At 37.5% G+C, this 22,882-nt stretch overlaps 2 protein-coding genes across 3 annotated transcripts in view; one reads left to right on the forward strand and one right to left on the reverse strand.

Annotated features, from left to right (window-relative positions):
- PLGRKT (plasminogen receptor, C-terminal lysine transmembrane protein) overlaps positions 1 to 832 on the reverse strand; it is a 264,275-nt gene extending 263,443 nt beyond the window's left edge. Inside the window, exon 1 of the mRNA XM_011988395.1 lies at positions 326 to 832. The gene's annotated coding sequence lies outside the window, so the exon portion shown is untranslated. The remainder of the gene's footprint in view (positions 1 to 325) is intronic.
- RIC1 (RAB6A GEF complex partner 1) overlaps positions 7 to 22,882 on the forward strand; it is a 165,408-nt gene continuing 142,532 nt past the window's right edge. For both annotated transcript variants that reach the window (XM_011988383.1, XM_011988384.1), the window contains exon 1: positions 7 to 212. In XM_011988383.1, the coding sequence (XP_011843773.1) occupies positions 69 to 212 (144 nt within the window). In that variant the 5' untranslated portion in view covers positions 7 to 68. The remainder of the gene's footprint in view (positions 213 to 22,882) is intronic.

Below are 22,882 nucleotides of genomic sequence, written 5' to 3' on the forward strand. Positions count from 1 at the left end.
CTGAGTGTGACGGACGCAGCTGGGAGCCGGGGGCCCGGGGCCCCGGCGTCGGTGGCTCCGCACGGACCATGTATTTTCTGAGCGGCTGGCCCAAGAGGCTGCTGTGCCCTCTGGGGAGCCCGGCCGAGGAGCCTTTCCACGTTCAGTCCGACCCGCAGAGGGCTTTCTTCGCCGTGCTGGCCGCGGCCCGCCTCAGCATCTGGTACAGCCGAGTAAGTAGAGCCGCCCGCCGCCTTTCGCCGCTGCCTCCCCGGCCCCCCGGCGCCGTCCCACCCCTAACTTCCACCCAGCGCCCGGGACCCCTGCCCCTTCGCGCCAGACCCACCTGTCTTCGCCGTCCGCGTCCTCCTTCCACCGGCTTGGCAGCACGTACCCGCCGGCTCCGGGCACGTCCTCCAGCCGGCGGTCCGGGGTGGATGAAGTCGCTGCTGCCGAAAATCCCTGAGCCTCCCCACGTTGGACCGACTGCCGCGCCGTGCAGACTCCGCACGCTCCCCGGCCGAGCCCAGACTTGTTCTTCCCTCCCTTCCCCCATTCCCCGAGGAACAAATTTGTTTAAACTTTCCACAATTAGAAATCCGGCCGCTATGGTGCCCCAACCCTCCCTTCCTTTAAAGGTCGTTGTTTTGGAGTTAGGGAAAGCCTCTTGGGCTTTACCCAGCGCCAGACTTTACAGGCCTATAATAAATTATTTCTAGAAACTACAGCCTGAATTCTTTATTCTTCACTAAAGGTCTGGTTATTTAACTCCCCTCTTTAACTCCAACATCCCTTCCCCACTTTCGAGTTGGTCTTTTTCTTTGCTGCTGCTCTTGGACTCTTCGGAGTAGGGGGTTAAAGGAGCGGAAGTAGAACTCAAATCTGTTCGCACAACCCCCAGTTATAACACCTGGAAATAATAAGGCTTGGGAGGAGCATGGAACTGAATTCTGTTTTGCTTTAAGTCCTGGTTATCTTTTTCTTTCTTGTATTGAGTAGATATGAGAAAGAAATAAGTGGTGGATGGGATACTCCCTACTCTCTACAAACACTGCTATAACTTTGTCAATGAGAACGACAGAGTTCAGAGTATAAAAATCCTTTTTTTCCTCCCCAAAGAAGGCAGTACCAATCGATGTCAGAGTGAAGTTTTTCTCCTTTCCAAGTTAATTTGACCATGTGGTATAGGTTGTGACCTTGTCCTTATTAGATCTTCGTGAAATACTGGTTTTAGTTTGGTAAAATCCCCAAATCTTTGTGTGTTACTATTCGATTGCCTGTAATGCCCTTGACCGTCCTCACCCACATCCCTGGTAAAACTGGTGATGGGATTTAGTGACGGGTAATTCTGGTGTCTCCTGTGACTGTCCTAGTTGGGCTGTAAATCAGACTATTTGCCATCAAGTTTTGGCGGATCTAATTTTCAAATTCAAATCAGAACAAAATAAACTGTTATAAAATCCTAATACCAATAATATGACTATTTTGTCTAGTGCTTGATGGTGTTTTGAATATGTATGTATGTGTGTATATATATATAAAAACGTGTAAATATATACACATATATCTATAAAGTATCATCTGGTTCCTAAATGAGATACTCGTTTACAATGTATATGACAGTTGAATAATTTTTCATTTGTTTAGGTGTATATAACTATTAACTTTAAAGCACATGCAGAAAAAATGGAACTTGAATTTAAATTGTCTTTTGAATTTAGTACATAATTTCTTTTGAATGTAACAAATTTAGACTTTACGTCTAAAATTTAACTTTTCTTACCTTTAAAAAGGCAGACCTAAGTTAATTTTAAATAAAAGTAAACAGTATGAATTGACCAGAAGCCTGTAAACCACTTTATTCCCCCATAAGAGGAGCACAAAAATTTGCTTTAATTTAGGGACATTGTGAATATTCTTAAGAATGTCCATTGTTTGGTTTTGGAGTTAGATACCACATCTAGAAATCCAAGACAGTCCTGGAATTTAAACTATTTATACTCTTCTTTCAAATTCCCACCTCACATGCAGCTTCCTTTTTCCACGGAAGTCCAGGGACCACTACTATTAAGTTCCAGTGTGCAGAAGTTAGGCTGTAGGGAACCCATGGGTTTAGAGGTCTGGAGTGAAATGAAATGCAGGATACCTTACAGGAGGCTGCATGATACTGTAGTATGAGTGGTTAACCTTGGTCTCTGGGCACCAGCTTTGTTGTCACTTAAAAAAATCAGGTATTCACGAGGTCAAGAGATCGAGACCATCCTGGTCAACATGGTGAAACCCCGTCTACTAAAAACACAAAAACATTAGCTGGGGGTGGTAGCGCGCGCCTGTAGTCTCAGCTACTCGGGAGGCTGAGGCAGGAGAATCACTTGAACCCAGGAGGCAGAGGTTGCAGTAAGTCAGGATTCCACCACTGTACTCCAGCCTGGTGACAGGGCAAGACTCTGTCTCAAAAAAAAAAAAAAAAAAAAAAAATCAGGTATTGAACCAAGTGATTATAAGGTGTGTGATTACTTGCCTAGGTGAGTGGGATACAGTTACTAGACTCCAGCTTCCAATCTTCTCTTCCTGGGATATGCGCTTTCTTACTCTGTATGAAAGTTTTCATTTTGATTTTCTAATTTCTAAACTTCCTGAAAGTATATAAGTTAAAATAAATTTAGATTAACACACTTCATTTAAAAGTGAAAATGCCTTTAGGTAAATTAAAGGGCTGTCAGTTATACTGCGTAATTTAGAGTGAATTGGTTTTAAAAGTTCTAATGGAGCTGCTAAAAGCTTTGACTTTTGAGAGGCTGTAGATGCAAGTAATTTTATGTTAATATTTTGAAGATCTACAGGATTCTACAGAGTTGAAGTCTTACAGCTGCTTGAGGGCATTTGAAGGCAGGAAGACATTCTCATAGAGATGATAAAACAAGATTTGCTTACTTGAAATTTTGTTAGGGCTCACTTAGTAAATCAAGCTCTCTTAGGAGGGATAGGTTTTAAAAAGAGACAACCAGCCTTATGGAAGGGACAGTCGTTTGGTCGTCTAAGCTGGTTGTTTTAATGTTCAAAAGAATTGTGGAAATTGTATGTGCACAATGATGCTTCATAAGACTGAATCTCTGTTAAAATCTCTAACTGTACATTATATGGGTCTTCTAGTGAACTTTTATGTACTACTTATACCTACTGTCCTCTATTCTAAGTAGGTATTCGGAATTCCACTGTTATAGACTCATATGTCTTCATAATTATTTCCTCCCCCAAAGTTGAGAAATACAGTATAGTGTTGTTTATGAACAAAAGAGCCTCTAGATAGTCACTTAGCTTTTTTATATTGAAGCCCCAATGTTACATTTTGGAGCCCCCGAAAAGGTGTTAAAAAGGGCTCAATATGTGTAGGCTAGATTGGGGTGGTAGAGGTAGAACTTTACTGGGGGCAATTGATACATTTCTGCTAAGGTTGTTGTAAAAGAACTAGTTTCAGCTTTGAGGATGAAACTGCTATATAAGGTAGGTTATGATTTATGATTGACATAGGTATAGTGTGAGATGAATTACATTTTGTACTGTACTGGGGGCCCAGAATTACTCCTTTAATATATTAACTGTGAATATGAAAGTCTATATATGTGAACATCAAAATGATATCTTTGAATGTAGCCATTCTAAATTAGATGTATAATCATATCTCATTTTTCACGTCACTGACTTTAAACATTTAAATTACCTTCAGATGTATTTTTGAACACCAACTGTAAAATACAGATGTGTATAAAAGGGATGAAGAGACATGTTATATGTGAACTGTGTAAAGATGTTAATGTGTTAATATGATAAATCTTGTGAGTTATCACTGTTGTAGGTAGTTAATAAAAAGCTGAAATGGGCAAATAATTGCTAGGCTTATAAAATAAATTGTATGTCATTTAGTAATCCTGAGCAAAAACTTAGTTCCCACTGGTGTGCTAATCATGGAAAAAAAACAATGATCTTTCAAAAGAACCAAGCTTTGGATCAGGTATATGATTAACTGTGTGACCTCAGGAAGACCATTTTATTTGTATTTTCCCAGCATTCCCATTTCTCACCCTTTTAACTCTATTACTCACTGCCTCCAGAGAGCCTTCTTTATAAATTCACTGCTCTGAAGTCTTCTAGGGTTCACTGTTGATTAAAGAATGAAGTTCAAACTCCTTAGTTTGATATCACAGACACTCCCTTCTTGGAATGCTCTCTTGCCTCATTTCTGCCTGTCCGAATATTATCCATCCTTTAACTGCTGTTGAAATCCTTTCTTTATGAGTCATTCTTTACCTACTATAACCATAAGTGTTCATTTTTCTGATGAACTGCTGCTTCCCCCCTACTACCAGCTTTGTTGAGGTATAATTGACAAGTAAAAATTGTATATATTTAAGGTGTGCTGTGCAATACTTGGATCTACCCTGTGAATTGATAACCACAGTCAGTCTAATTAACAGATCCACCATCTCACACAGTTACCCCTTTTTTTGTATGTGGGATGAGAACGCTTAAGACCTACTCTCTTAGCGAATTTCAAGTATACGATATGTGTTAATTATGGAAATAAATATCATTATTAACGATAGTTACTGTGGCATACATTAGGTCCCCAGAATGTATTCATTTTATACCTGAAAATTTGTACCTTTGACCGAAGTACTCTCATTTCACCCACCTCCTAGGCCCTGGCAATCATTGTTCTACTCTTCTGTTTCTATGAGTTTGACGTCTTTATATTCCATGTATGACATCATGCAGTTGTTTTATGTCTTGCTCACTTAGTATGGTGTCCTTAAGTTTCGTCCATGTTGTTGCAGATGGCAGGATTTCCTTGTTTTTTAAAGGCTGAATAATATTTCATGTGTGTATGTGTGTGTGTTACGTTTTCTTTATCCATTCATCTATTGACAGACACTTAGGTTGTTTCCATATCTTTGCTACTTTGAATAATGCTGCAAAGAATATGAGAGTGCAGATCTCTTTGAGTTACTGATTTCAATTCCTTTGGATATATACCTAGAAGTGGGATTGTTGGATCATGTGATAGTCCTGTTTTTAGTTTGAGGAACTTCTGTTTTCCATAATGACTGTACCATTTTGCAGTCCCATCAGCAGTGTACAGGGAGGGCATCCCTTTTCTCCACATCTTTGCCAACACTTGTTATGATTTGACTTTTTGATAATAGATATCCTAACAGGTATGAGATATCTTATAGTTTTGATTTGCATCTTCCTGATGATTAGTGTATTGAGCATCTACTGGTCATTGGTTGTTTTTTGGGAAAACATCTGTTCAGATTTCTTGGCCATTTTTAAATTAGGTTATTTGTTTTGTTTTGCTTTTTGCTACTGAGTTGTATGAATTCCTTACGTATCTTGGATATTAGCCCCCTTTTAGATGTATGGTTTGCAAATATTTTCTCCTATTCCATAGGTTGCTTTTTTATCTTGTTGATTGTTTACTGTACAATAACTTAATTTCATGCAATCCTGCTTGTTTATTTTTGCTTTTGTTACCTGTGCTTTTGATGTCATCCAAAATGCCATCGTGAAAACAGATGTCAGGGTGTTTTTCCCATTTTCTTCTAGGATTTGTATGGTTTCAGGTTTTACATTTAAGTCTTTGATCCTTCTTTTAATTTTTGTGGGTACATAGATCTGTGTATTTATGGGGTATATGGGATATTTTGATACAGGACTGTAGTTACCCTGTTGTGCTATCAAATACTAGATTTTATTCATCATCTAGACAGGGTCTCACTTTGTCACTCTGGAGTACAGTGTCATGATCATGGCTTATTGCAGCCTCGACCTCTTGGGCTCAAGCAGTTCTCCCACCTTAGCATCCTGGGTAGCTGGGACTACAGATGCGTGCCACCATGCCGAGTTAATTTTTTGTAGAGATGGGGTCTTGCCATATTGCCCAGGCCAGTCTCAGATTCCTGGACACAAGTGATCTGGCCACCACACCCAGTCCTTATTCATTCTTTCTGTTTTTTGTACCTATTAACCATCCTCCCTTCCCCCTCCCTATTCATCCTTCTTGAGTTGATAGTGTAAGATAAGGGTCAGTTTCCTTCTTTTGCATGTGGATATCCAATTTTCCCAACACTGTTTATGGTGTTGAAAAGTCAGTGTTGCAGGATGTGTTTTCTCCATCCTTAGCACTTGGTGAAAGATTAATTGACCATATATGCATGCGTGGTTTTATTTCTGGACTCCATTCTGTGGCAGTGGTCTGTGTATCTCTTTTTATGTCAGTACCATACTATTTTGATTACTGTAGCTTTGTAATGTACTTTGAAATCAGGTTGATGTGGTTTGATTCTGTTTCCCCACCCAAATTTCATCTCTAATTGTAATCCCTATAATCCCCATGTATGGAGGGCAGGACCTGGTAGGAGGTCTTTAGGTCATAGAGTCAGTTTTCCCTGTGCTGTTCTTGTGATAGTAAGTTCTCATGAGATCTGATGGTTTTATAAGTGTTTGACTGTTCCTTCTACACATGCTGTCTCTCTCTTGCCTGCCACCATGTAACAAGTGCCCGCTTCCCCTTCTGCCACGATTGTAAGTTTCCTGAAGCCTCGTCAGCCATTACAGAACTGAATCTGTTAAACCTCTTTCTTTATAAATTACCAAATCTCAGGGAAGTTTGTTATAACAGTGTGAAAACGGACTAACACATAGGTAATGTGACACTTCCAGCTTTGTTGTTCTTTCTCAAGATGGCCTTGGCTATTCATGGGCTATTGTGGTTCTGTATAAATTTTAGATTGTTTTTCTATTTATGTGAAAATGTCATTGGAATTCTGATAGGGATTGCATTGAATCCGTAGATTGGTTTGGATGGTATGGACATTTTAACAACATTAATTCTTCCAATCCATGAACATAAGATATCCAGCCATTTATTTGTGCCTTCTTCAGTTTCCTTCATCAGCATTTTATAGTGTTTAGTGTTGGTTAAATGTATTTTAGTATTTAGTGTTTTTGATGCTACTGTACGTGGTATTGTTTTCTTTTCTTTTCTTTTTTTTTTTTAAGACAAAGTCTCACTCTTTTCACCGAGGCTGGAGTGCAATGGAGCAATCTCAGCTCACTGCAACCTCCACCTCCCGGGTTCAAGCGATTCTCCTCTCCCAGTTTCCCGAGTAGCTGGGATTACAGGTGCCTGCGACCATACCCAGCTAATTTTTGTATTTTCAGTAGAGATGGGGTTTCACCATGTTGGCCAGGCTGGTCTCGATTCCTGACCTCAGGTGATCTGCCTGCCTCGGCCTCCCAAAGTGCTGGGATTATAGGCGTGAGCCACCACGCCCAGCCATGTTTTCTTAATTTATTTTTTAGATACTCATGGTTCTTGTGTAGAAACATAACTTATTTTTGTATGTTGATTTTATATCTTGCAACTTCACTAAATTCATTTCTTAGTTCTAAATTTTTTTTCATGGTTTTTAGGGTTTTCTTCATATAAAATCATGTCATCTTCAGAGACAATTTTGCTTTTTCCTTTGAACTACTGCTTTTATTGTAAGTTTTGCACTTATGCTTTATTTCTCCAACTAGATTATACATTTCTGGAGCACAGAAACTATCTTAATTTGTATTATCTATAGTGCCTGTACAAAGAAGATGTTTAATAAACATTTTTAATATTAATGAATTTAAGGCATTTGTCCTATGTGTGGCATAGCAATTTTTTTAAGTTTTAGTTTTTTAATTTTTGTGAGAACACAGTAGGTGTTTGTTTTTTTGTGTGTTTTTTTTGTTGTTGTTTGTTTGTTTTTGAGACAGGATTTCACTTCAGTTGCCCAGGTTGGAGTGCAGTGGCACAATCTCAGCTCACTGCAATCTCTAGTCACCCTGTTGTGCTTTTGACTGTAGTCACCCTGTTGTGCTGTCAAATACTAGGTCATACTCATTCTCTTTTTTTTGTACCCATTAGCTGTTCCCACCTCCCTTCCTATCCCCCCAGCTACCTTTCTTTCCCAGCCGCTGGTAACCATCTTTCTACTCTCTCTCACCATGAGTTCAATTGTTTTGATTTTTAGATCCCACAAAATAAGTGAGAACATTCTATGTTTGTCTCTCTGTGCCTGGCTTATTGCACTTAACATAACAAACTCTAGTTCCATCCATGTTGTTGTAAATGACTGGATCTCATTTTTTTTTTTTTTAAATAACTGAGTAGTACTCCATTATGTATAAGTACCGCATTTTCTTTATCCACCCATCTGTTGATGGACACTTCCAGTACTGTGTGGAATAACGGTAGTGAAGGTGGGCATCTTTGTCGGGTGCCTGATCTTAGAGGAAAGGCTTTCAGTTTTTATGTACTCAGTATGATACTAGCAATGGGTCTGTTATATATGGCTTTTATTATGTTGAGGTATGTTCCTTCTATACCCAGTTTTTTGAGGGTTTTTATGAAGGGATGTTGAATTTTCATGAAATGCTTTTTCAGCATCAGTTGAAATGATCATATAGTTTTTCTCCTTCCTTCTGTTGATGTATCACATTCATTGATTTGCATATGTTGAACCATCCTTGCATTCCTGGAATAAATCCCACTTGTTCATGATGAATGATCTTTTAAATATATTGTTGAATCTGGTTAGCTTGTATTTTGTTCAGGATTTTCGCATCAATGTTCATCAGAAATATTGACCTGTAGTTTTCTTTATTGATGTGTCTTTGTCTGGGTTTGGTATGAGGGTAATCCTGGCCTCATAGAATGAGTTTGGAAGTACTCCCTCCTCCTGTATTTTTGAGAACAGTTTCAGTAGTATTGGTGTTCTTCTTTAAATGTTTGTTGGAATTGAGCGGTGAAACCACTGGGTCTTGGGCTTTTCTTTACTGGGAGACTTTTTATTACAGGTTCAATCTCATTTTTGGTCTGTTCAGGTTTTGAATTTCTTCATGGTTCAATCTTGGTAGGTTGTATGTGCTTAGGGATTTATCCACTTCATCTAGATTTTCCAATTTATTGGCATATAGTTGCTCATAGTAGTTTCTGATGATCCTTTGAATTTTTGTGTTATCAATTGTAATGTCTCCTTTCTTATCTCTGATTTTATTTATTTGGGTTTTCTCTTTTAAGATTTGTCAGTTTTGTTTATCTTTTCTAAAAAGCAACTTTTTGTTTCTTTAGTTTTTTGGATTATTTTCTTCAAATTAATTTATTTCTGCTTCATCTTTATTATTTCTGTTACTAATTTTGGGTTGTTTGCTCTTGCTTTTCTAGTTGTTTAAGAGGCATCATTAGGTTATTTATTTGAAGTTTTTCTTCTTCTTTTCTGAGACAGGGTCTCACTTTATTCCCCAGGCTAGAGTGCAGTCGTGCAATCTCAGCTCACTGTAGCCTCAACCTCCCAAGTTCATGTGATCCTCCCACCTCGGCCTCCCAAATAGTTGGGAGTTGCATGCCACCGTGCCCAGCTAATTTTTGTAGAGATGGGATTTCACCATGTTTCCCAGGCTGTTCTCAAATTCCTGAGCTCAAGCAATCTGCCCACCTCAGCTCCCAAAGTGCTAGGATTTAGGCGTGAGCCACTATCTTTTCTTCTTTTATGATGTAGGTACTTATAGCTGGAAATTTCTCTGTTAGTACTGCTTTTGCTGTATCCCATAACTTTTGGTATGTTGTATTTCCATTATCATTTGTTTCAATAAAGTTTTCAGTTTGCTTCTTAATTTCTGCACTGACCCATTGGTCATTCAGGAACATATTGTTTAATTTCCAAGTGTTTGTATGATTTCCAGAATTGTTCTTATTGATTTCTAGTTTAACTCTACTATCAGAGAAGATGCTTGATATTATTTCAGTTTTTTTGAGTGTTTTAAGATTTGTGACCTACCATATGTGCAGTGCTTAAGTGATCCATGTACTGAGGGAAAGAATGTGTGTTCTGCAGCCTTTGGATGAAATGTTCTATAAATATCTGTTAGGTCCATTTGTTCTGTAGTGCGAATTAAGTCTGATGTTCCTTTGTTGAGTTTCTGTCTAGGAGTTGGATTCAGTGCTGAAAGTGGGGTGTTAAAGTCTCCAGCTATTATATTGAGATCTAGCTCTCTCTTTAGCCCTAATAATGTTTGCTTTACATATCTGGGTGTGTTGGGTGCATGTATACATATGATTGTTACATTCTGTTGCTGGATTGACTCTTTTCTCAGTATATAATCACATACTTTGTCTCACAATTTTTGTCTTGAAATCTGTTTTGTCGGTATTTATATAATTACTCCTGCTCTTTTGGTTTCCATTGGCATGTAATATCTTTTTCATCCCCTTATTTTCAGTCTATGCATACCTTTGTATGTGAAGTGTGTTTCTTGTGGGCAACAGATCAGTTTCATCCATTCAGCCACTCTCTGTCTTTCGATTGGAGAGTTTGGTCTGTTTATAGTCAATGCTATTATTGATAAGTAGGGACTTGTGTCATTTTGATATATATTTTCTGGTTGTTTTGTGGTCTTTCTTTACTTGCTGTCTTCCTTTTAGTGAAGGTCGTTTTCTCTTGTGCCATGATTTAATTTCTTGCTTTTTGTGTTTTGTGTATCTGTTGTGTGTTTTTGATTTGAGTTTACTGTGAGGCTTGCAAATACTATCTTATAACCCATTATTTTAAACTCATGACAACACTGATTGTATAAGCAGACAAACACACAAAAAGTGTTTAAAGTGTAATTAAAACTCTACACTTTAACTTCATCCCTCTGCTTTTTAACTTTTTTGTTTCTCATGTCTTACTGAACTATGTCTTGAAAAGTTGTAGTTATTTTTTATTGGTTTATTTCATCAGTCTTTCTACTTAAGAGCAGTTTACACACTACAATGACACTCTTATAAGAGACATCATTAGGTTATTTATTTGAAGTTGTAAAATAAGAGTGTAATTGTGGTGTGTAAACTACTCAAGTAGAAGGAGTTGTACTCTTCTGTGTTTTTCTATATACTTACTGTTACCAGCGAGTTGTACCTTCCGATGGTTTCTTCTTGGTCATTAAATACTCTTTCAGATTGAACAACTCCCTTTAGCATTTCTTATAGGGTAGATCCAGTGTTGATGAACTCTTAGGTTTTTTTTTTGTCTGTGAAGGTCTTTATTTCTCCTTCATGCTTGAAGGATATTTTCACTGGATATACTGTTCTAGGGTAAATGCTTTTGTTTGTTTGTTTGTTTTGTCAGCACTTTCCATATATTGTTGAAATATGGCCTATAAGGTTTTTACTGAAAAGTCTGCTACCGAACATATTGGAGCTCTATTGTATGTTATTTGTTCCTTTTTTTTCTGTTGCCATTTTTTGTATCTTTCTTTATCCTTGACCTTTGAGAGTCTATAGATGCCATAAGGTAGTCTTCTTTTTTTTTTTTTTGACGGGAGTCTTGCTCTGTTGCCCACACTGGAGTACAGTGGCACAGTCTTGGCTCACTGCAAGCTCTCCCTCCTGGGTTCATGCCATTCTCTTGCCTCAGCCTCCCGAGTAACTGGGACTACAGGCGCCTGCCACCACGCCCAGCTAAATTTTTGTATTTTTAGTAGACATGGGGTTTCACCGTGTTAGCCAGGATGGTCTTGATCTCCTGATCTCATGATCCACCCTCCTCGGCCTCCCAAAGTGCTGGGATTACAGGCGTGAGCCACTGTGCCCAGCCGCCATAAGGTAGTCTTCTTTAGGTTAAATCTGCTTGGCGTTCTGTAACCTTCTCATATTTGAATGCTGATATCTTTCTCTAGGTTTGGGAAGTTCTCTCTTATCCCTTTGAATGAACTTTCTACTCTGGTCTCTTTCTCTACTTCCTCTTTAAGGCCAATACCTCTTAGATTTGCCCTTTTGATGCAATTTTTTAGGCATGCTTCACTGTTCCTTATTCTTTTTTCTTTTGTTTACTTCTCTGACTATATTTTCAAGTAGCCTGTCTTCAAGCTCACTAATTCTTTCTTCTGCTTGATCAGTTCTGCTTTAAGAGACTCTGATGTATTCTTCAGTTTATTGGTTGCATTTTTCAACTTTAGAATTGCTGCTTGATTTTTAAAAATTTAAATCTCTTTGTTTAAAATGTGATAGAATTCTGAGGTCTTTCTCTGTGTTATTTTCAATTTGTTTGACTTTCCTCAACATAGCTATTTTTAATTCCTGCCTGAAAGATCACATATCTATCTCTCTTTTTCCAGGGTTGGTCCCTGCCTTACTTAGTTTGTTTGGTGGGGTCATGTTTTCCTGGATGATCTTGATTTGATGCTTGTAGATGTTCATTGGTGTCTGGACATCGAAGAGGTAGGTATTTATTGTAGTCTTCGCAGTCTGGGCTTGTTTGTACCTGTCCTTCTTGAGAAGTCTTTCCAGTTATTCGAAGGAACTTGGACCCCATGCCCAATAATGCTGTGGTTTTTGCAGACTCAGAGATACTGTCTTGGTGGTCTTGGATAAAATCTGGAAGAATTATTTGGATTACTAGGTAGAGACTCTTGTTCTTTTCCCTTAACTTTCTTCTGAACAAATGGAGTCTCTCTCTGTGCTGAGTCGTCTGGAACTAGGGATGTGTTGTTGCAAGCACCCCTGTTGCCACCACCACTGAAACTAAGCTGGGTTAGACCTGAAGCCAGCAGAGCACTGGGTCTCATCCAAGGCCTGCTGTCACCACCACCTGGCTGCCACCTATGTTCACCCAAGGCCCTAAGGCTCTACCATTAGCAGTTGGCAAAGCCAGCCAGGCTTGTGTCCTTTCCTTCAGAGTGTCTCATTCCGCAAACCCCAGGCCAGTTCAGAAATGCTGTCTGGAAGCCAGGGATTGGCGTCAAAATTCTTAGCAATTTGCCTGATATTCTGTTCTGTTGTGCCTAAGCTGGCACTGAAACCACAACACAAAGTTCTTCCCACTTTTTCCCTTGTCCACAGGCAGAGGAGAATCTGCCTCTGTGGCTACCACTACCACAGGACCACAGTGGGTTCTGCCAGGCCAGTGCCTGGCAGTCATCTTCAGGTGTTTATGAATCATTAACATAATCCATATTATAGTTAAATATTTATCTGGAGTTTACCGTGGACTAGGTATTTTACATCATAGTAAGCAAAGTTTCCCAAATATAAATTCTTTTTATTTCTCATTCATGACTTTTGCCCTGTTCTCATACTACCTATTCATTGTAACTTTTAAACTTGAAATTCTCTTTCAAAATAAATGAATTTATACTTTCACCATAAATGGAAATCTAGTACCATTTATATGAATAGAAGGTATTATGAAAGAATACAATAAAAACAATTTTATAAAGCTGGGCACAGTGGCTCACACCTGTAACGTCAGCACTTTTGGGGGCCTAGGTGGGAGGATCACTTGAGCCCAGGAGTTCAAGATCAGTCTGGACAGTATAGGGAGACCCCCATCTCTATAAAAAATACAAATAAAAAAATTAGCTGGCTATGGTGGTGCATGCCTGTGGTCTCAGCTAATCTGGTGACTGTATACTATTTAAATTTTGATGAACTACAGAGTAGTTTGAGTCTAGGAGGTTGAGACTGCAATGAGCCATGATTGCACTATGGCAACCCAGCCTGGGTGACAGGGTGAAACCCTTTCTCAAAAAAAAAGTTATGAAAAATATAGTTTCCTGCCAAACTCTTATTCCTTTGTTAAAAAGGACAATTAGCCCTTTTTATGCAAGGTGCTTAGAAATAAACTAGCACCTCATTCAGATATTCTCCTTACCTAAATAAAAAAGATTGAAGAGGAGTTGAAAAAAGATTTTTTTCATGTGTGATTATTTACTTCGGTATTTGTATGTCATCTAAAATGGTGGTATAGGACCTGCATTAAAGTGTTCCACCTGTATTAGTTTGTTAGGCAATTTATTTAATCAGAAAAAATATAGTAAATTTACAATTTAAAATTATTTTGGAATTTACATCTGCCACAAACTGAGACAATTTCTTCATTCAAATTTCTTACTGATGAGCAGGGACCAATTGGTTAGAATCAGAGAGGTTTCTTACCTTTAAGTTATAATTGCTTTCCTTTGAGTTGCTGTCACAAATCTACTGTCCCCCAAGTGGTTTACCTTATTTCAACCATAAATCATACATAAATTTACCTATGAAAATTTGGATATTATTGTAGATATGCTGCAGAATTTGCTATGGTTTAAATTTTTAAGAGCTTTGAGGTGCATAAGCATACATCTAAGTGTACATTGATTTTTAGTAAATTTATAGTGTTGTGCATCCATCATCACAATCTAGTTTTAGAACATATATATATCAACATTAAAAAGTACTATGCCCATTTGTCATCAACCTCTTCTCCCACTCCAGCCTCAGAAAACCTTGGCCTACTTTTGTCCATTTGGATTTAGCTTCCTGAAATTTTCGTATCAATGAAATCATATGGTATATAGTCATTTGTGTTTGGTTTTCATTTAGCATAATGTTTTTAGGTGCATCCAGGTCATAATATTTCTTTTTTCAAAATATGTGTAAATTAAGGGGTGCGAGTGCAGTTTTTTTACATGGATATATTGCACAGTGGTGAAGTCTGGGCTTTTAGTGTAATCACCAGCTAAAGAATGTGCATTGTACACATAAGTAACTTCTTATCCTTTATCCCCTTCTCATCCTTCTGAGTCTAACATCTATTATTTCACACTCTATGTCTGTGTGGTAGTATTCCTTTTTTTTGCCGAATATTTTTCCATTAGTTGGGTGTGCCACATTTTCATCTCCATTCACTAGTTGAGAGTATTTGAGTCACTATGAATAATACTCTCATTTTGAATCATTGTAATACTGCTGTAAACATTTGTATACATGTCTTTGTGTGAATAAATGTTGTTCTTCTAGAGAGATACCTAGGAGTGCAACTACTAAATCATATGGCAAGTTTAACTGTTTAGTAAAGTGCAAAACTTTGTTCCAAAGTGACTGTAGCATTTTACAGTCCTGCCAATAATGTATGAAAGTTTCTGTTTCTCCACATCCATTCTAGAGGGTTTGTAGTGGTGTCATATTTGTGGCTTTAATTTGGTATTTTTTTAATGACTAAAAAATGTTTGGCATGGTTTCATGTGCTTATTAGCTATTTATCTTGTTCCATTTATATATCTTATTAGCCATTTCATTATACCTATGTAGTTAATTATCTATTCAAATCCTTTGTCCATTTAAAAAACAAACAAACAAAAAGTAGTGATCTGATCTTGGCTCACTGCAGCCTCAAACTCTTGGGCTCAAGTGATCCTTCCACCCCAGCCTCCCTAGTAGCTGGGACTACAGGTGCACAACACTATGGCTCACTTATTTAAAAATTTTGTAGAGACAGGGTCTCCATAAGTTGCCCAGGCTGGTCTTAAACTCCCATCCTCGGACTGTCCTCCCAAAGTGTTACGGTTACAAGTGTGAGCCACGATGCCCAGACCATTTTTGTTTAAGTGGAATATTTCTCTTATTATTGAGTTGTAAGAGTTCTTTATATATCCTTGATACAAATTATTTAGCAGATATATAATTTGCAAAGTTCTGCAGTGTTAAGTACGTTCACATTGTCATGTAACCATTACCACCATCAGTATCCAGAACTTTCATTTTCATTTTCTCAAACTGAAACTTCATGCACCATAAACGGTAATTCCTAGTTTTCTCATGCCATCAGTCCCTGGAAACTACTATTGTATTTTCTGTCTTTATGAATTTGACTAGTCTAGGTACCTCAGACAAGTGGAACTACACAGTATTTGTCTTTTTGTGATTGACTTATTGCACTCAGCATGCCTTAAGTTTTATCCATGCTGTAGCATGTACCAAAATTTCCTTCCTTCTAAGGCAGAACGATATTCCATTGTATATGTACATACTGTATTTTGTTTTATTCATTCGTCTGTTGATGGACACATGGGCCGCTTTTACCTCTTGGATATTGTGAATAATGCTGCTGTGAACTTGGGTAGACAAATATCCAGATCCTTGCTTTACTTCTTTTGGGTACATACCCAGAAGTGGACTTGCTGTTTCATTTCGTTATTCTGTGTTTTCTTGTTTTGCTTGTTTGTTTTTGGAGAAATTTTGCTTTTTTTTTTTTTTTTTTTTTTTTAAGAAATTGCCATATACTGTGTTTCCACAGTGCTACATCATTTTACATTCTTACCAGCAATACAGTGGTTCCAATTTCTTCACATCCTTGCCAGTACTTGTTTTCTGTTGTTTTGATGATTGCCATTCCCTTGGGTCCAAAGTGGTATCTCATGGTTTTGGTTTGCATCTCCCCAGTGATTATTAATGTCGAGCATCTTTTATGTACTTGTAAGTCATCTATATGCCTTCTTGGAAGGACTGTCTATTGAAGTTCTTTGCCCATTGTTTTTCTTAGGTTATTTTTTGTTGAGTTGTAATGCTTCATGTATTCTGGGTATAATCCTTTATCAGATACGTGGTTTTTAATACAGTTATGCTCCACGTAATGGCGTTTTGAGATGTTTCTGTCAACAGACTGCATTATATACGATGGTGGCCCTATAAAATTCTAATGGAGCTGAAAATTTTTTCTTGCCTAGTGACAATATAAATTTTATATAGTGCAATGCATTACTTTTTCTATGTTTAGTTGTATTTAGATATAGAAATATTTACCATTGTGGTACAGTTGCTTATGTATTCAGTACAGTAATATGCTGTATAGGCTTGTATCCTAGGAGCAATAGGGTATACCATATAGCCAAGGTGTGTAGTAGACCGTAACATCTAGGTTTGTGTAAGTACATACTGTGATGTTCACATGATGACAGAATTGCCTAGTGATGCATTTCTTGGAACTTATCCACTCTTGTTAAAGTGACACATGACTGTATTTTCTTCTATTTCAAGGGTTACATTTTTACTCTATTGGTAGTGGCCATTGATGCACAACATTTTCAATTTCGATGAAGTCTGTCTTACCTATGTTTTTGGTTGCCTGTGCTTTCAGTATCATATCCAAGAAATTGTTTTCAAATCCAAAGTCATGAAGTTTTTGCCTTGTGCTTTCTTCTAAGAGTTTTATAGGGTGAGGTCTTCTGTTTAGAGTTGTGGTCATTTTGAGACAATTTTTGTATATGGTATAAGATAAGGGTCCAACTTTATTTTTTTAATATGTGGATATCCAGTTTTCCCAAAGCTGTTTGTTGAAAAGACTTTCTTTCCTTTTCCCCCATAAATGGTCTAGGTAGCCTTGTGGAAAATAATTTGACTATTTATGCAGGAATGTATTTCTGGACTCTGTGTTTTATTCTTTTGGTCTATATGTGTATATCTTTATGCCAGTACGACAGTATTTTGATTGCCGTAGCCTACCAGGAAGTTTTGCTGTCAGGAAATATGAGACGTCCAACTTTGTTATTTTCAAGTTTGTTTTGTCTATTCGAGGTCTCTTGGGAATCCATGTGAATTTTAGGATGGATTTTTCTGTTTCTGCTAAAAATGCTGTTAGGATATTGAAAGGACTTACGTTGACTGTGTAGATCGCTTTGGGTAGTATTGACATCTTAACAGTATTAAATTTTCTAATCCATGAGCAGAGGATTCCTTTTCATTTATTTGTGTCTAATTTCTTTCAGTGGTATTTTGCAGTTTTCACTATAGAAGTCTTTTGCCTACTTGATTATGTTTAGTCCTAAGTACTTTATAATTTTTGATGTTATGGTTTGCTGATTTTTCTGTGTTGATTTTGTACTCTGCAGTTTTCCTGAATTCATTCATTCTAATAGGTTTTTTGTTGTTGTTGTGGAATCTTTAGAGTCTTTACTCTAAAGATAAGATACTCTATAAGATCATGTCTGTCATCTTCAAACATATAATTTTACTAACTCATTTCCAAGTTAGATTTATTTTATTTCATTTCCTTGCTGATTGCTCTGGCTAGGGCTTTCAGTATTATGTTGAATGGAAGTGGTAAGAATGGGCATCTTTGTCTTAATTCTGACCTTAGAGGAAAAGCTTTCCATCTTTTCACCATCGAGTTTGATGCTGGTTACAAGTTTTTTTGTTTGTTTTTGTTTTTTGTTTGTTTGTTTTTGTTGTTGTCGTTGTTGGTTTTTTCTTGCTCTGTTGCCCAGGCTGGAGTGCAATGGTGTGATCTCCGCTTACTGCAAACTCTACCTCCTGGGTTGAAGCAATTCTTCTGCCTCAGCCTCCCAAGTAGCTGGGATTACAGGTGCCCCCCACCATGCCTGGCTAATTTTTTGTATTTTTAGTAGAGACAGAGTTTCACCATGTTGTCCAGGCTGGTCTTGAACTCCTGACCTCAGGTGATCCACCTGCCTCGGCTTCCCAAAGTGCTGGGATTACAGCTGTTAGCCATCATGCCTAGCCAGCTATAGGTTTTTTATCTATCGCCTTTTTATTATTTTGAGATAGTTTACTTCTATTCATAGTTTTTCGAGTATTTTTAGCATAAAAGGATATTGAGTTTTGTCAGATGTTTTTTTCTGAGTCAGTTGAAATGATTATCTGTTGGTGGACACTTAGGTTGATTCCATATCTTTGCTAATGTTAACAGTGTGGCTGTAAACATGGAGGTGCAAATAACCCTTTCATGTACTTATTTTGTTTCTTTTGCATAAATACTTAACAGTGGGATTGCTGGATCATATGGTAATTCTATTTTTACTTTTTGAGAAATCTTCATACTGTTTTTTGTAATGGCTGTACTAATTTATATTCCCACCACAGCGAGTTCCCTTTTCTCTGCATTCTCATCAGCATCTGTTATTTGTCTTTTTAATAATTGCTATTCTAACTGGGTTAAGATGGTATCTTGTGGTTTTGATTTTCATTTTCCTGATGATTAGTGATGTTGAGCCTTCTTTGATATACCTGTTGGCCATCCATATGTCTTCTTTTGAAAAAATGTTTATGTCTTTTGCCCATTTTTTAATGGGAATGTTTTGTTTAACCGTTGAGTTGTTTGAGCTACTTGTATATTCTGGTTTTTAGTTTCTTGTCAGATGAATAGTGTGCAAATATTGTCTACCATTCAAAAGGAAGGTTATTTCTTTACTCTGTTGGAATGTTTCTTTTGCTATGCAGAAATTTTTTTAGTTTAATTTAGTCCCGTTTGTTATTTTTGTTTTTTTCGTATCTGGAATGTTTCTCCTATGTTTTCTTCTAGTAGTTTTATACTTTCGTTTCTTTCATTCAGGCCTTAAATCCATTTTGAGTTGATTTTTATATATGGGGAGAGGTAGTCATTTAGTTTCATCCTTTTGCAAATGGATGTTGAGTTTTTCCAGCACCATTTATTGAAGGAAGGTGTTCGTTCCCTAATGTATATTCTTTGCAACTTTGTTGAAAAGTCATTGGCTGTAAATTTGTGAATATATTTCTAAGTTGTCTGTTTTGTTGAGAATATTGGTCCATGTGTCTGTTTTTATATCAGTACCATATTGTTTGGTTTATATAACATAGCCTTGATATGTTTTGAAGTCAGATAGATGCCTCCAGCTTTATTCTTTTCGATCAGGATTGCTTTGGCTTTTCGGGCTCTCTTGGTTCCATGAGAATATTATAATTGTTTTTTCTATTTCTTTGAAAAATGAAGTTGATATTTTGATAGGTATTGCGTTGAATCTGTAGATCACTTTGACCAGCTTGATCATTGTAACGTAATTCCTCAGATCCATGAGTATGGACTGTTTGTTTCCTCTTCAGTTTTTTCATCACTGTTTGGTAGTTTTCCTTATAGAGGTCTTCTACCTTATTGGTTAAATTTATTCTAGTTTAATTTTGTAGCTACAATAAATAGGATTGCCGTCTTGATTTCTTTTTCAGCTAGTTCATTATTGATGTATAGAAATGGTACTCATTTTTGTATGTTGATTTTGTGTCCTTCAGCTTTACTGAGTTTACTTATAAGATCTAAGAGGTTTTTTGTGTTTTTCTGTTTTTGTTTTTGTTTTTTCTTTTTTTTTTTTTTTTTGAGACAGAGTCTTACTCTGTTGCCCAGGCTGGAGTGCAGTGGCGCAATCTTAGCTCACTGCAACCTCCACCTCCTGGGTTCAAGTGATTCTCCTGCCTCAGCCTTCCGAGTAGCTGGGACTATAGCCACCCGGCACCATGCCTGGCTAATTTTTGTATTCTTAGTAAAGACGGGGTTTCACCACATTGGCCAGGCTGGTCTCAAATTCCTGACCTCGTGATACATCTGCTTAGCCTCCCAAAGTGCTGGAATTACAGGCGTGAGCCACTATGCCCGGCAGATCTAAGAGTTTTTTGGTGGAGTTTTTAGCTTTTGCTAAATGTAAGATCATGCCATCTGCGAAGAGGGACAATTTGACTGAATTTTTCCAGCTGGGATGCCTTTTATTTCCTTTTCTTACCTGATTGCGCTGGCTAGGACTTCCAATACTATGTTGAATAGGGCTGGCGAAAGTGGCATCTTTGTCTTTTTCAGTTCTTAGTGGAAAGGCTTTCAGCTTTTTCACATTCAGTGTGATGTTAGTTGTGGATTTGTCTTTATGGCCTGTATCACATTGAGGTATGTTCCTTCTATACCTGGTTTGTTGAGTTTTTATCATGAAATGATGTTGAATTTTATTAAATGCTTTTTCTGTATTTATTGATAATGTTTTTTGTCCCTGACTCTGTTGATGTGATGTATCTCATTTATTGATTTGTATATGTTGAACCATGTATTAGTGCATTTTTTACACTGCTATAAAGAATATTCGAGACTGGGTAATTTATAAAGGAAAGAGGTTTAACCGATTCACAGTTCTGCATGGCTAGGGAGGCCTCAGGAAACTTAAAATTATGGTGGGAGGCAAAGGGAAAGCAAGGGCATTCTTCACATGGCAGCAGGAGAGAGAGGGAGCAGGGGAAACTGCCACTTACGAAACCATCAGATCGTGTGAGAACTCACTATCATGAGAACAATGTGGGGGGAAAACCATCCCTATGATCCAATCACCTCCCTCCCTCAACATGTGGGGTTTATAGGTTCTTCCCTCTACACGTGTGGATTACAATTTGAGACAAGATTTAGATGGGGGACACGGAGCCAAACCATATTAAACCATCCTTGCATCCCTGGGATAAATCTTACTTATCATGGTATATTATCTTTTTGATGTGTGGTTGGATGTGGTTTTCTAGTATTTTGTTGAGGATTTTTGCATTTACCTGCATCAGGGATATTGGCCTGTGGCTTTCTTTTTTATGTTGCATTCTTGTCTGGCTTTGGTATAAGAATAGTGCAGGTATTGTAGAATGAGTTGGGGAGAATTCCCTTCTCTTCAATTTTATGGAAAAGTGTGAGGAGAATTTGTGTTGTAAGTTTGGTAGAATTTGACTTTAAAGTCATCTGGTCCTGGGCTTCTGTTTTTTGGGAGAGTTTTTATTACTGATTCAATCTCATTACTTGTTTTTGGTCTATTTGAGTTTTCTGTCTTCATGATCTAATCTTGGTAGGTTGTTATATGTTCAGGAATTTGCCCTTTTTCTCTAGGTTTTCTAGTTTTTTAGTGAATAGTTTATAATAGTCTCTGATCTTTTGTATTTCTGTAGTATCAGTTGCAATGTCTTTTTCATTTCCGATTTTTTTTTTTGGATCTTCTCTTTTTTTTTCTTACTTAGCAGTTTATCAATTTTTAAAATCTTTTCAAGATACCAACTTTTCATTTTGTTGATCTTTTGTATTTTTTTTAGTGTCCTTCATTTTGTTCTGCTTTGTATAAATATATATGTATGTATATGCATACTTTATAGCAGAAATATATATATATTTTAATAGTAAAGGAGGCCACGTCCCAGGGCTGCACTCCTGCTCCAGCCCGACCCCCTGATCTTTATTATTTCCTCCTTTCTGCTAATTTTGGATTTGGTTTATTCTTGCTTTTCTAGTTCCTTGAGGTCCATTGTTAGATTTTTTGTTTGAAATCTTTCCACTTTTTGGATGCAGATATTTATTGCTATAAACATCTCTCTTAACCCTGCTTTTGCTGTGTCTCATAGGTTTTGGCATGTTGTGTTTCCATTTTCATTTGTTTCAAGAATTTTTTAAAATTTCCTTCTTAATTTATTCATTGGCCCAATGGACATTCAGGAGTATTCTATGTAATTCCCATTTATTTAGACAGTTTTCTAAGTTCCTCTTGGTATTGATTTCTAGTTTGAGGATTCTACTGTGGTCTAAGAAGATATTTGATATAGTTTTGAGTTTAATTTTTTTTTTTTTTTCTTTTTTGAGATAGGGTCTATCTCTGTTGCCAGACTGGAGTGAAGTGGCACAATCATAGCTCATTGCAGCCTTTACCTCCCTCGCTCAAGTGATCCTCCCACTTCAGCCTCCCAGAGTTTTAAAATTTTTTGAGAGTTGTTTTGTGGCCTATCATATGGTCTGCACTGGAGAATGTTTCATGTGCTGACAAGAATGTATTTCCATAGCTGTTAGATAAAATTTTTCTGTAAATGTCTGTTAGGTTCATTTCATCTAGAGTGCAGTTTAAATCCAGTGTTTGTTAATTTTTTTGTCTCAATGGTCTGTTGCTGATAGTGGGGTGTTGAAGTTCCCAACTATTATTTTATTTTATTATTATTAGATACAGGTCTCACTCTGTCACCCAGGCTAGAGTGCAGTGGTGTGATACCGGCTCACTGCAACCTCCACCTCCTGGGTTGAAGCGATTCTCATGTCTCAGCCACCTGAGTAGCTGGGATTACAGGTGTGTGCCACCACACCCAGCTAAGTTTTGTATTTTTAATAGAGACAGGGTTTCACCATGTTGGCCAGGCTGATCTTGTTGAACTCCTGGCCTCAAGTGATCTGCCTACCTCAGCCTCTCAAAATACTGGGATTATAGGCATGAGCCACCATGCCTTGCCCCAACTTTTATTGTATTGGAGTCTACTTCTTTTTTTAGG

Source organism: Mandrillus leucophaeus, unplaced genomic scaffold (assembly GCF_000951045.1).
Source record: "Mandrillus leucophaeus isolate KB7577 unplaced genomic scaffold, Mleu.le_1.0 Scaffold329, whole genome shotgun sequence".
Classification (NCBI taxonomy): Eukaryota; Metazoa; Chordata; class Mammalia; order Primates; family Cercopithecidae; genus Mandrillus; species Mandrillus leucophaeus.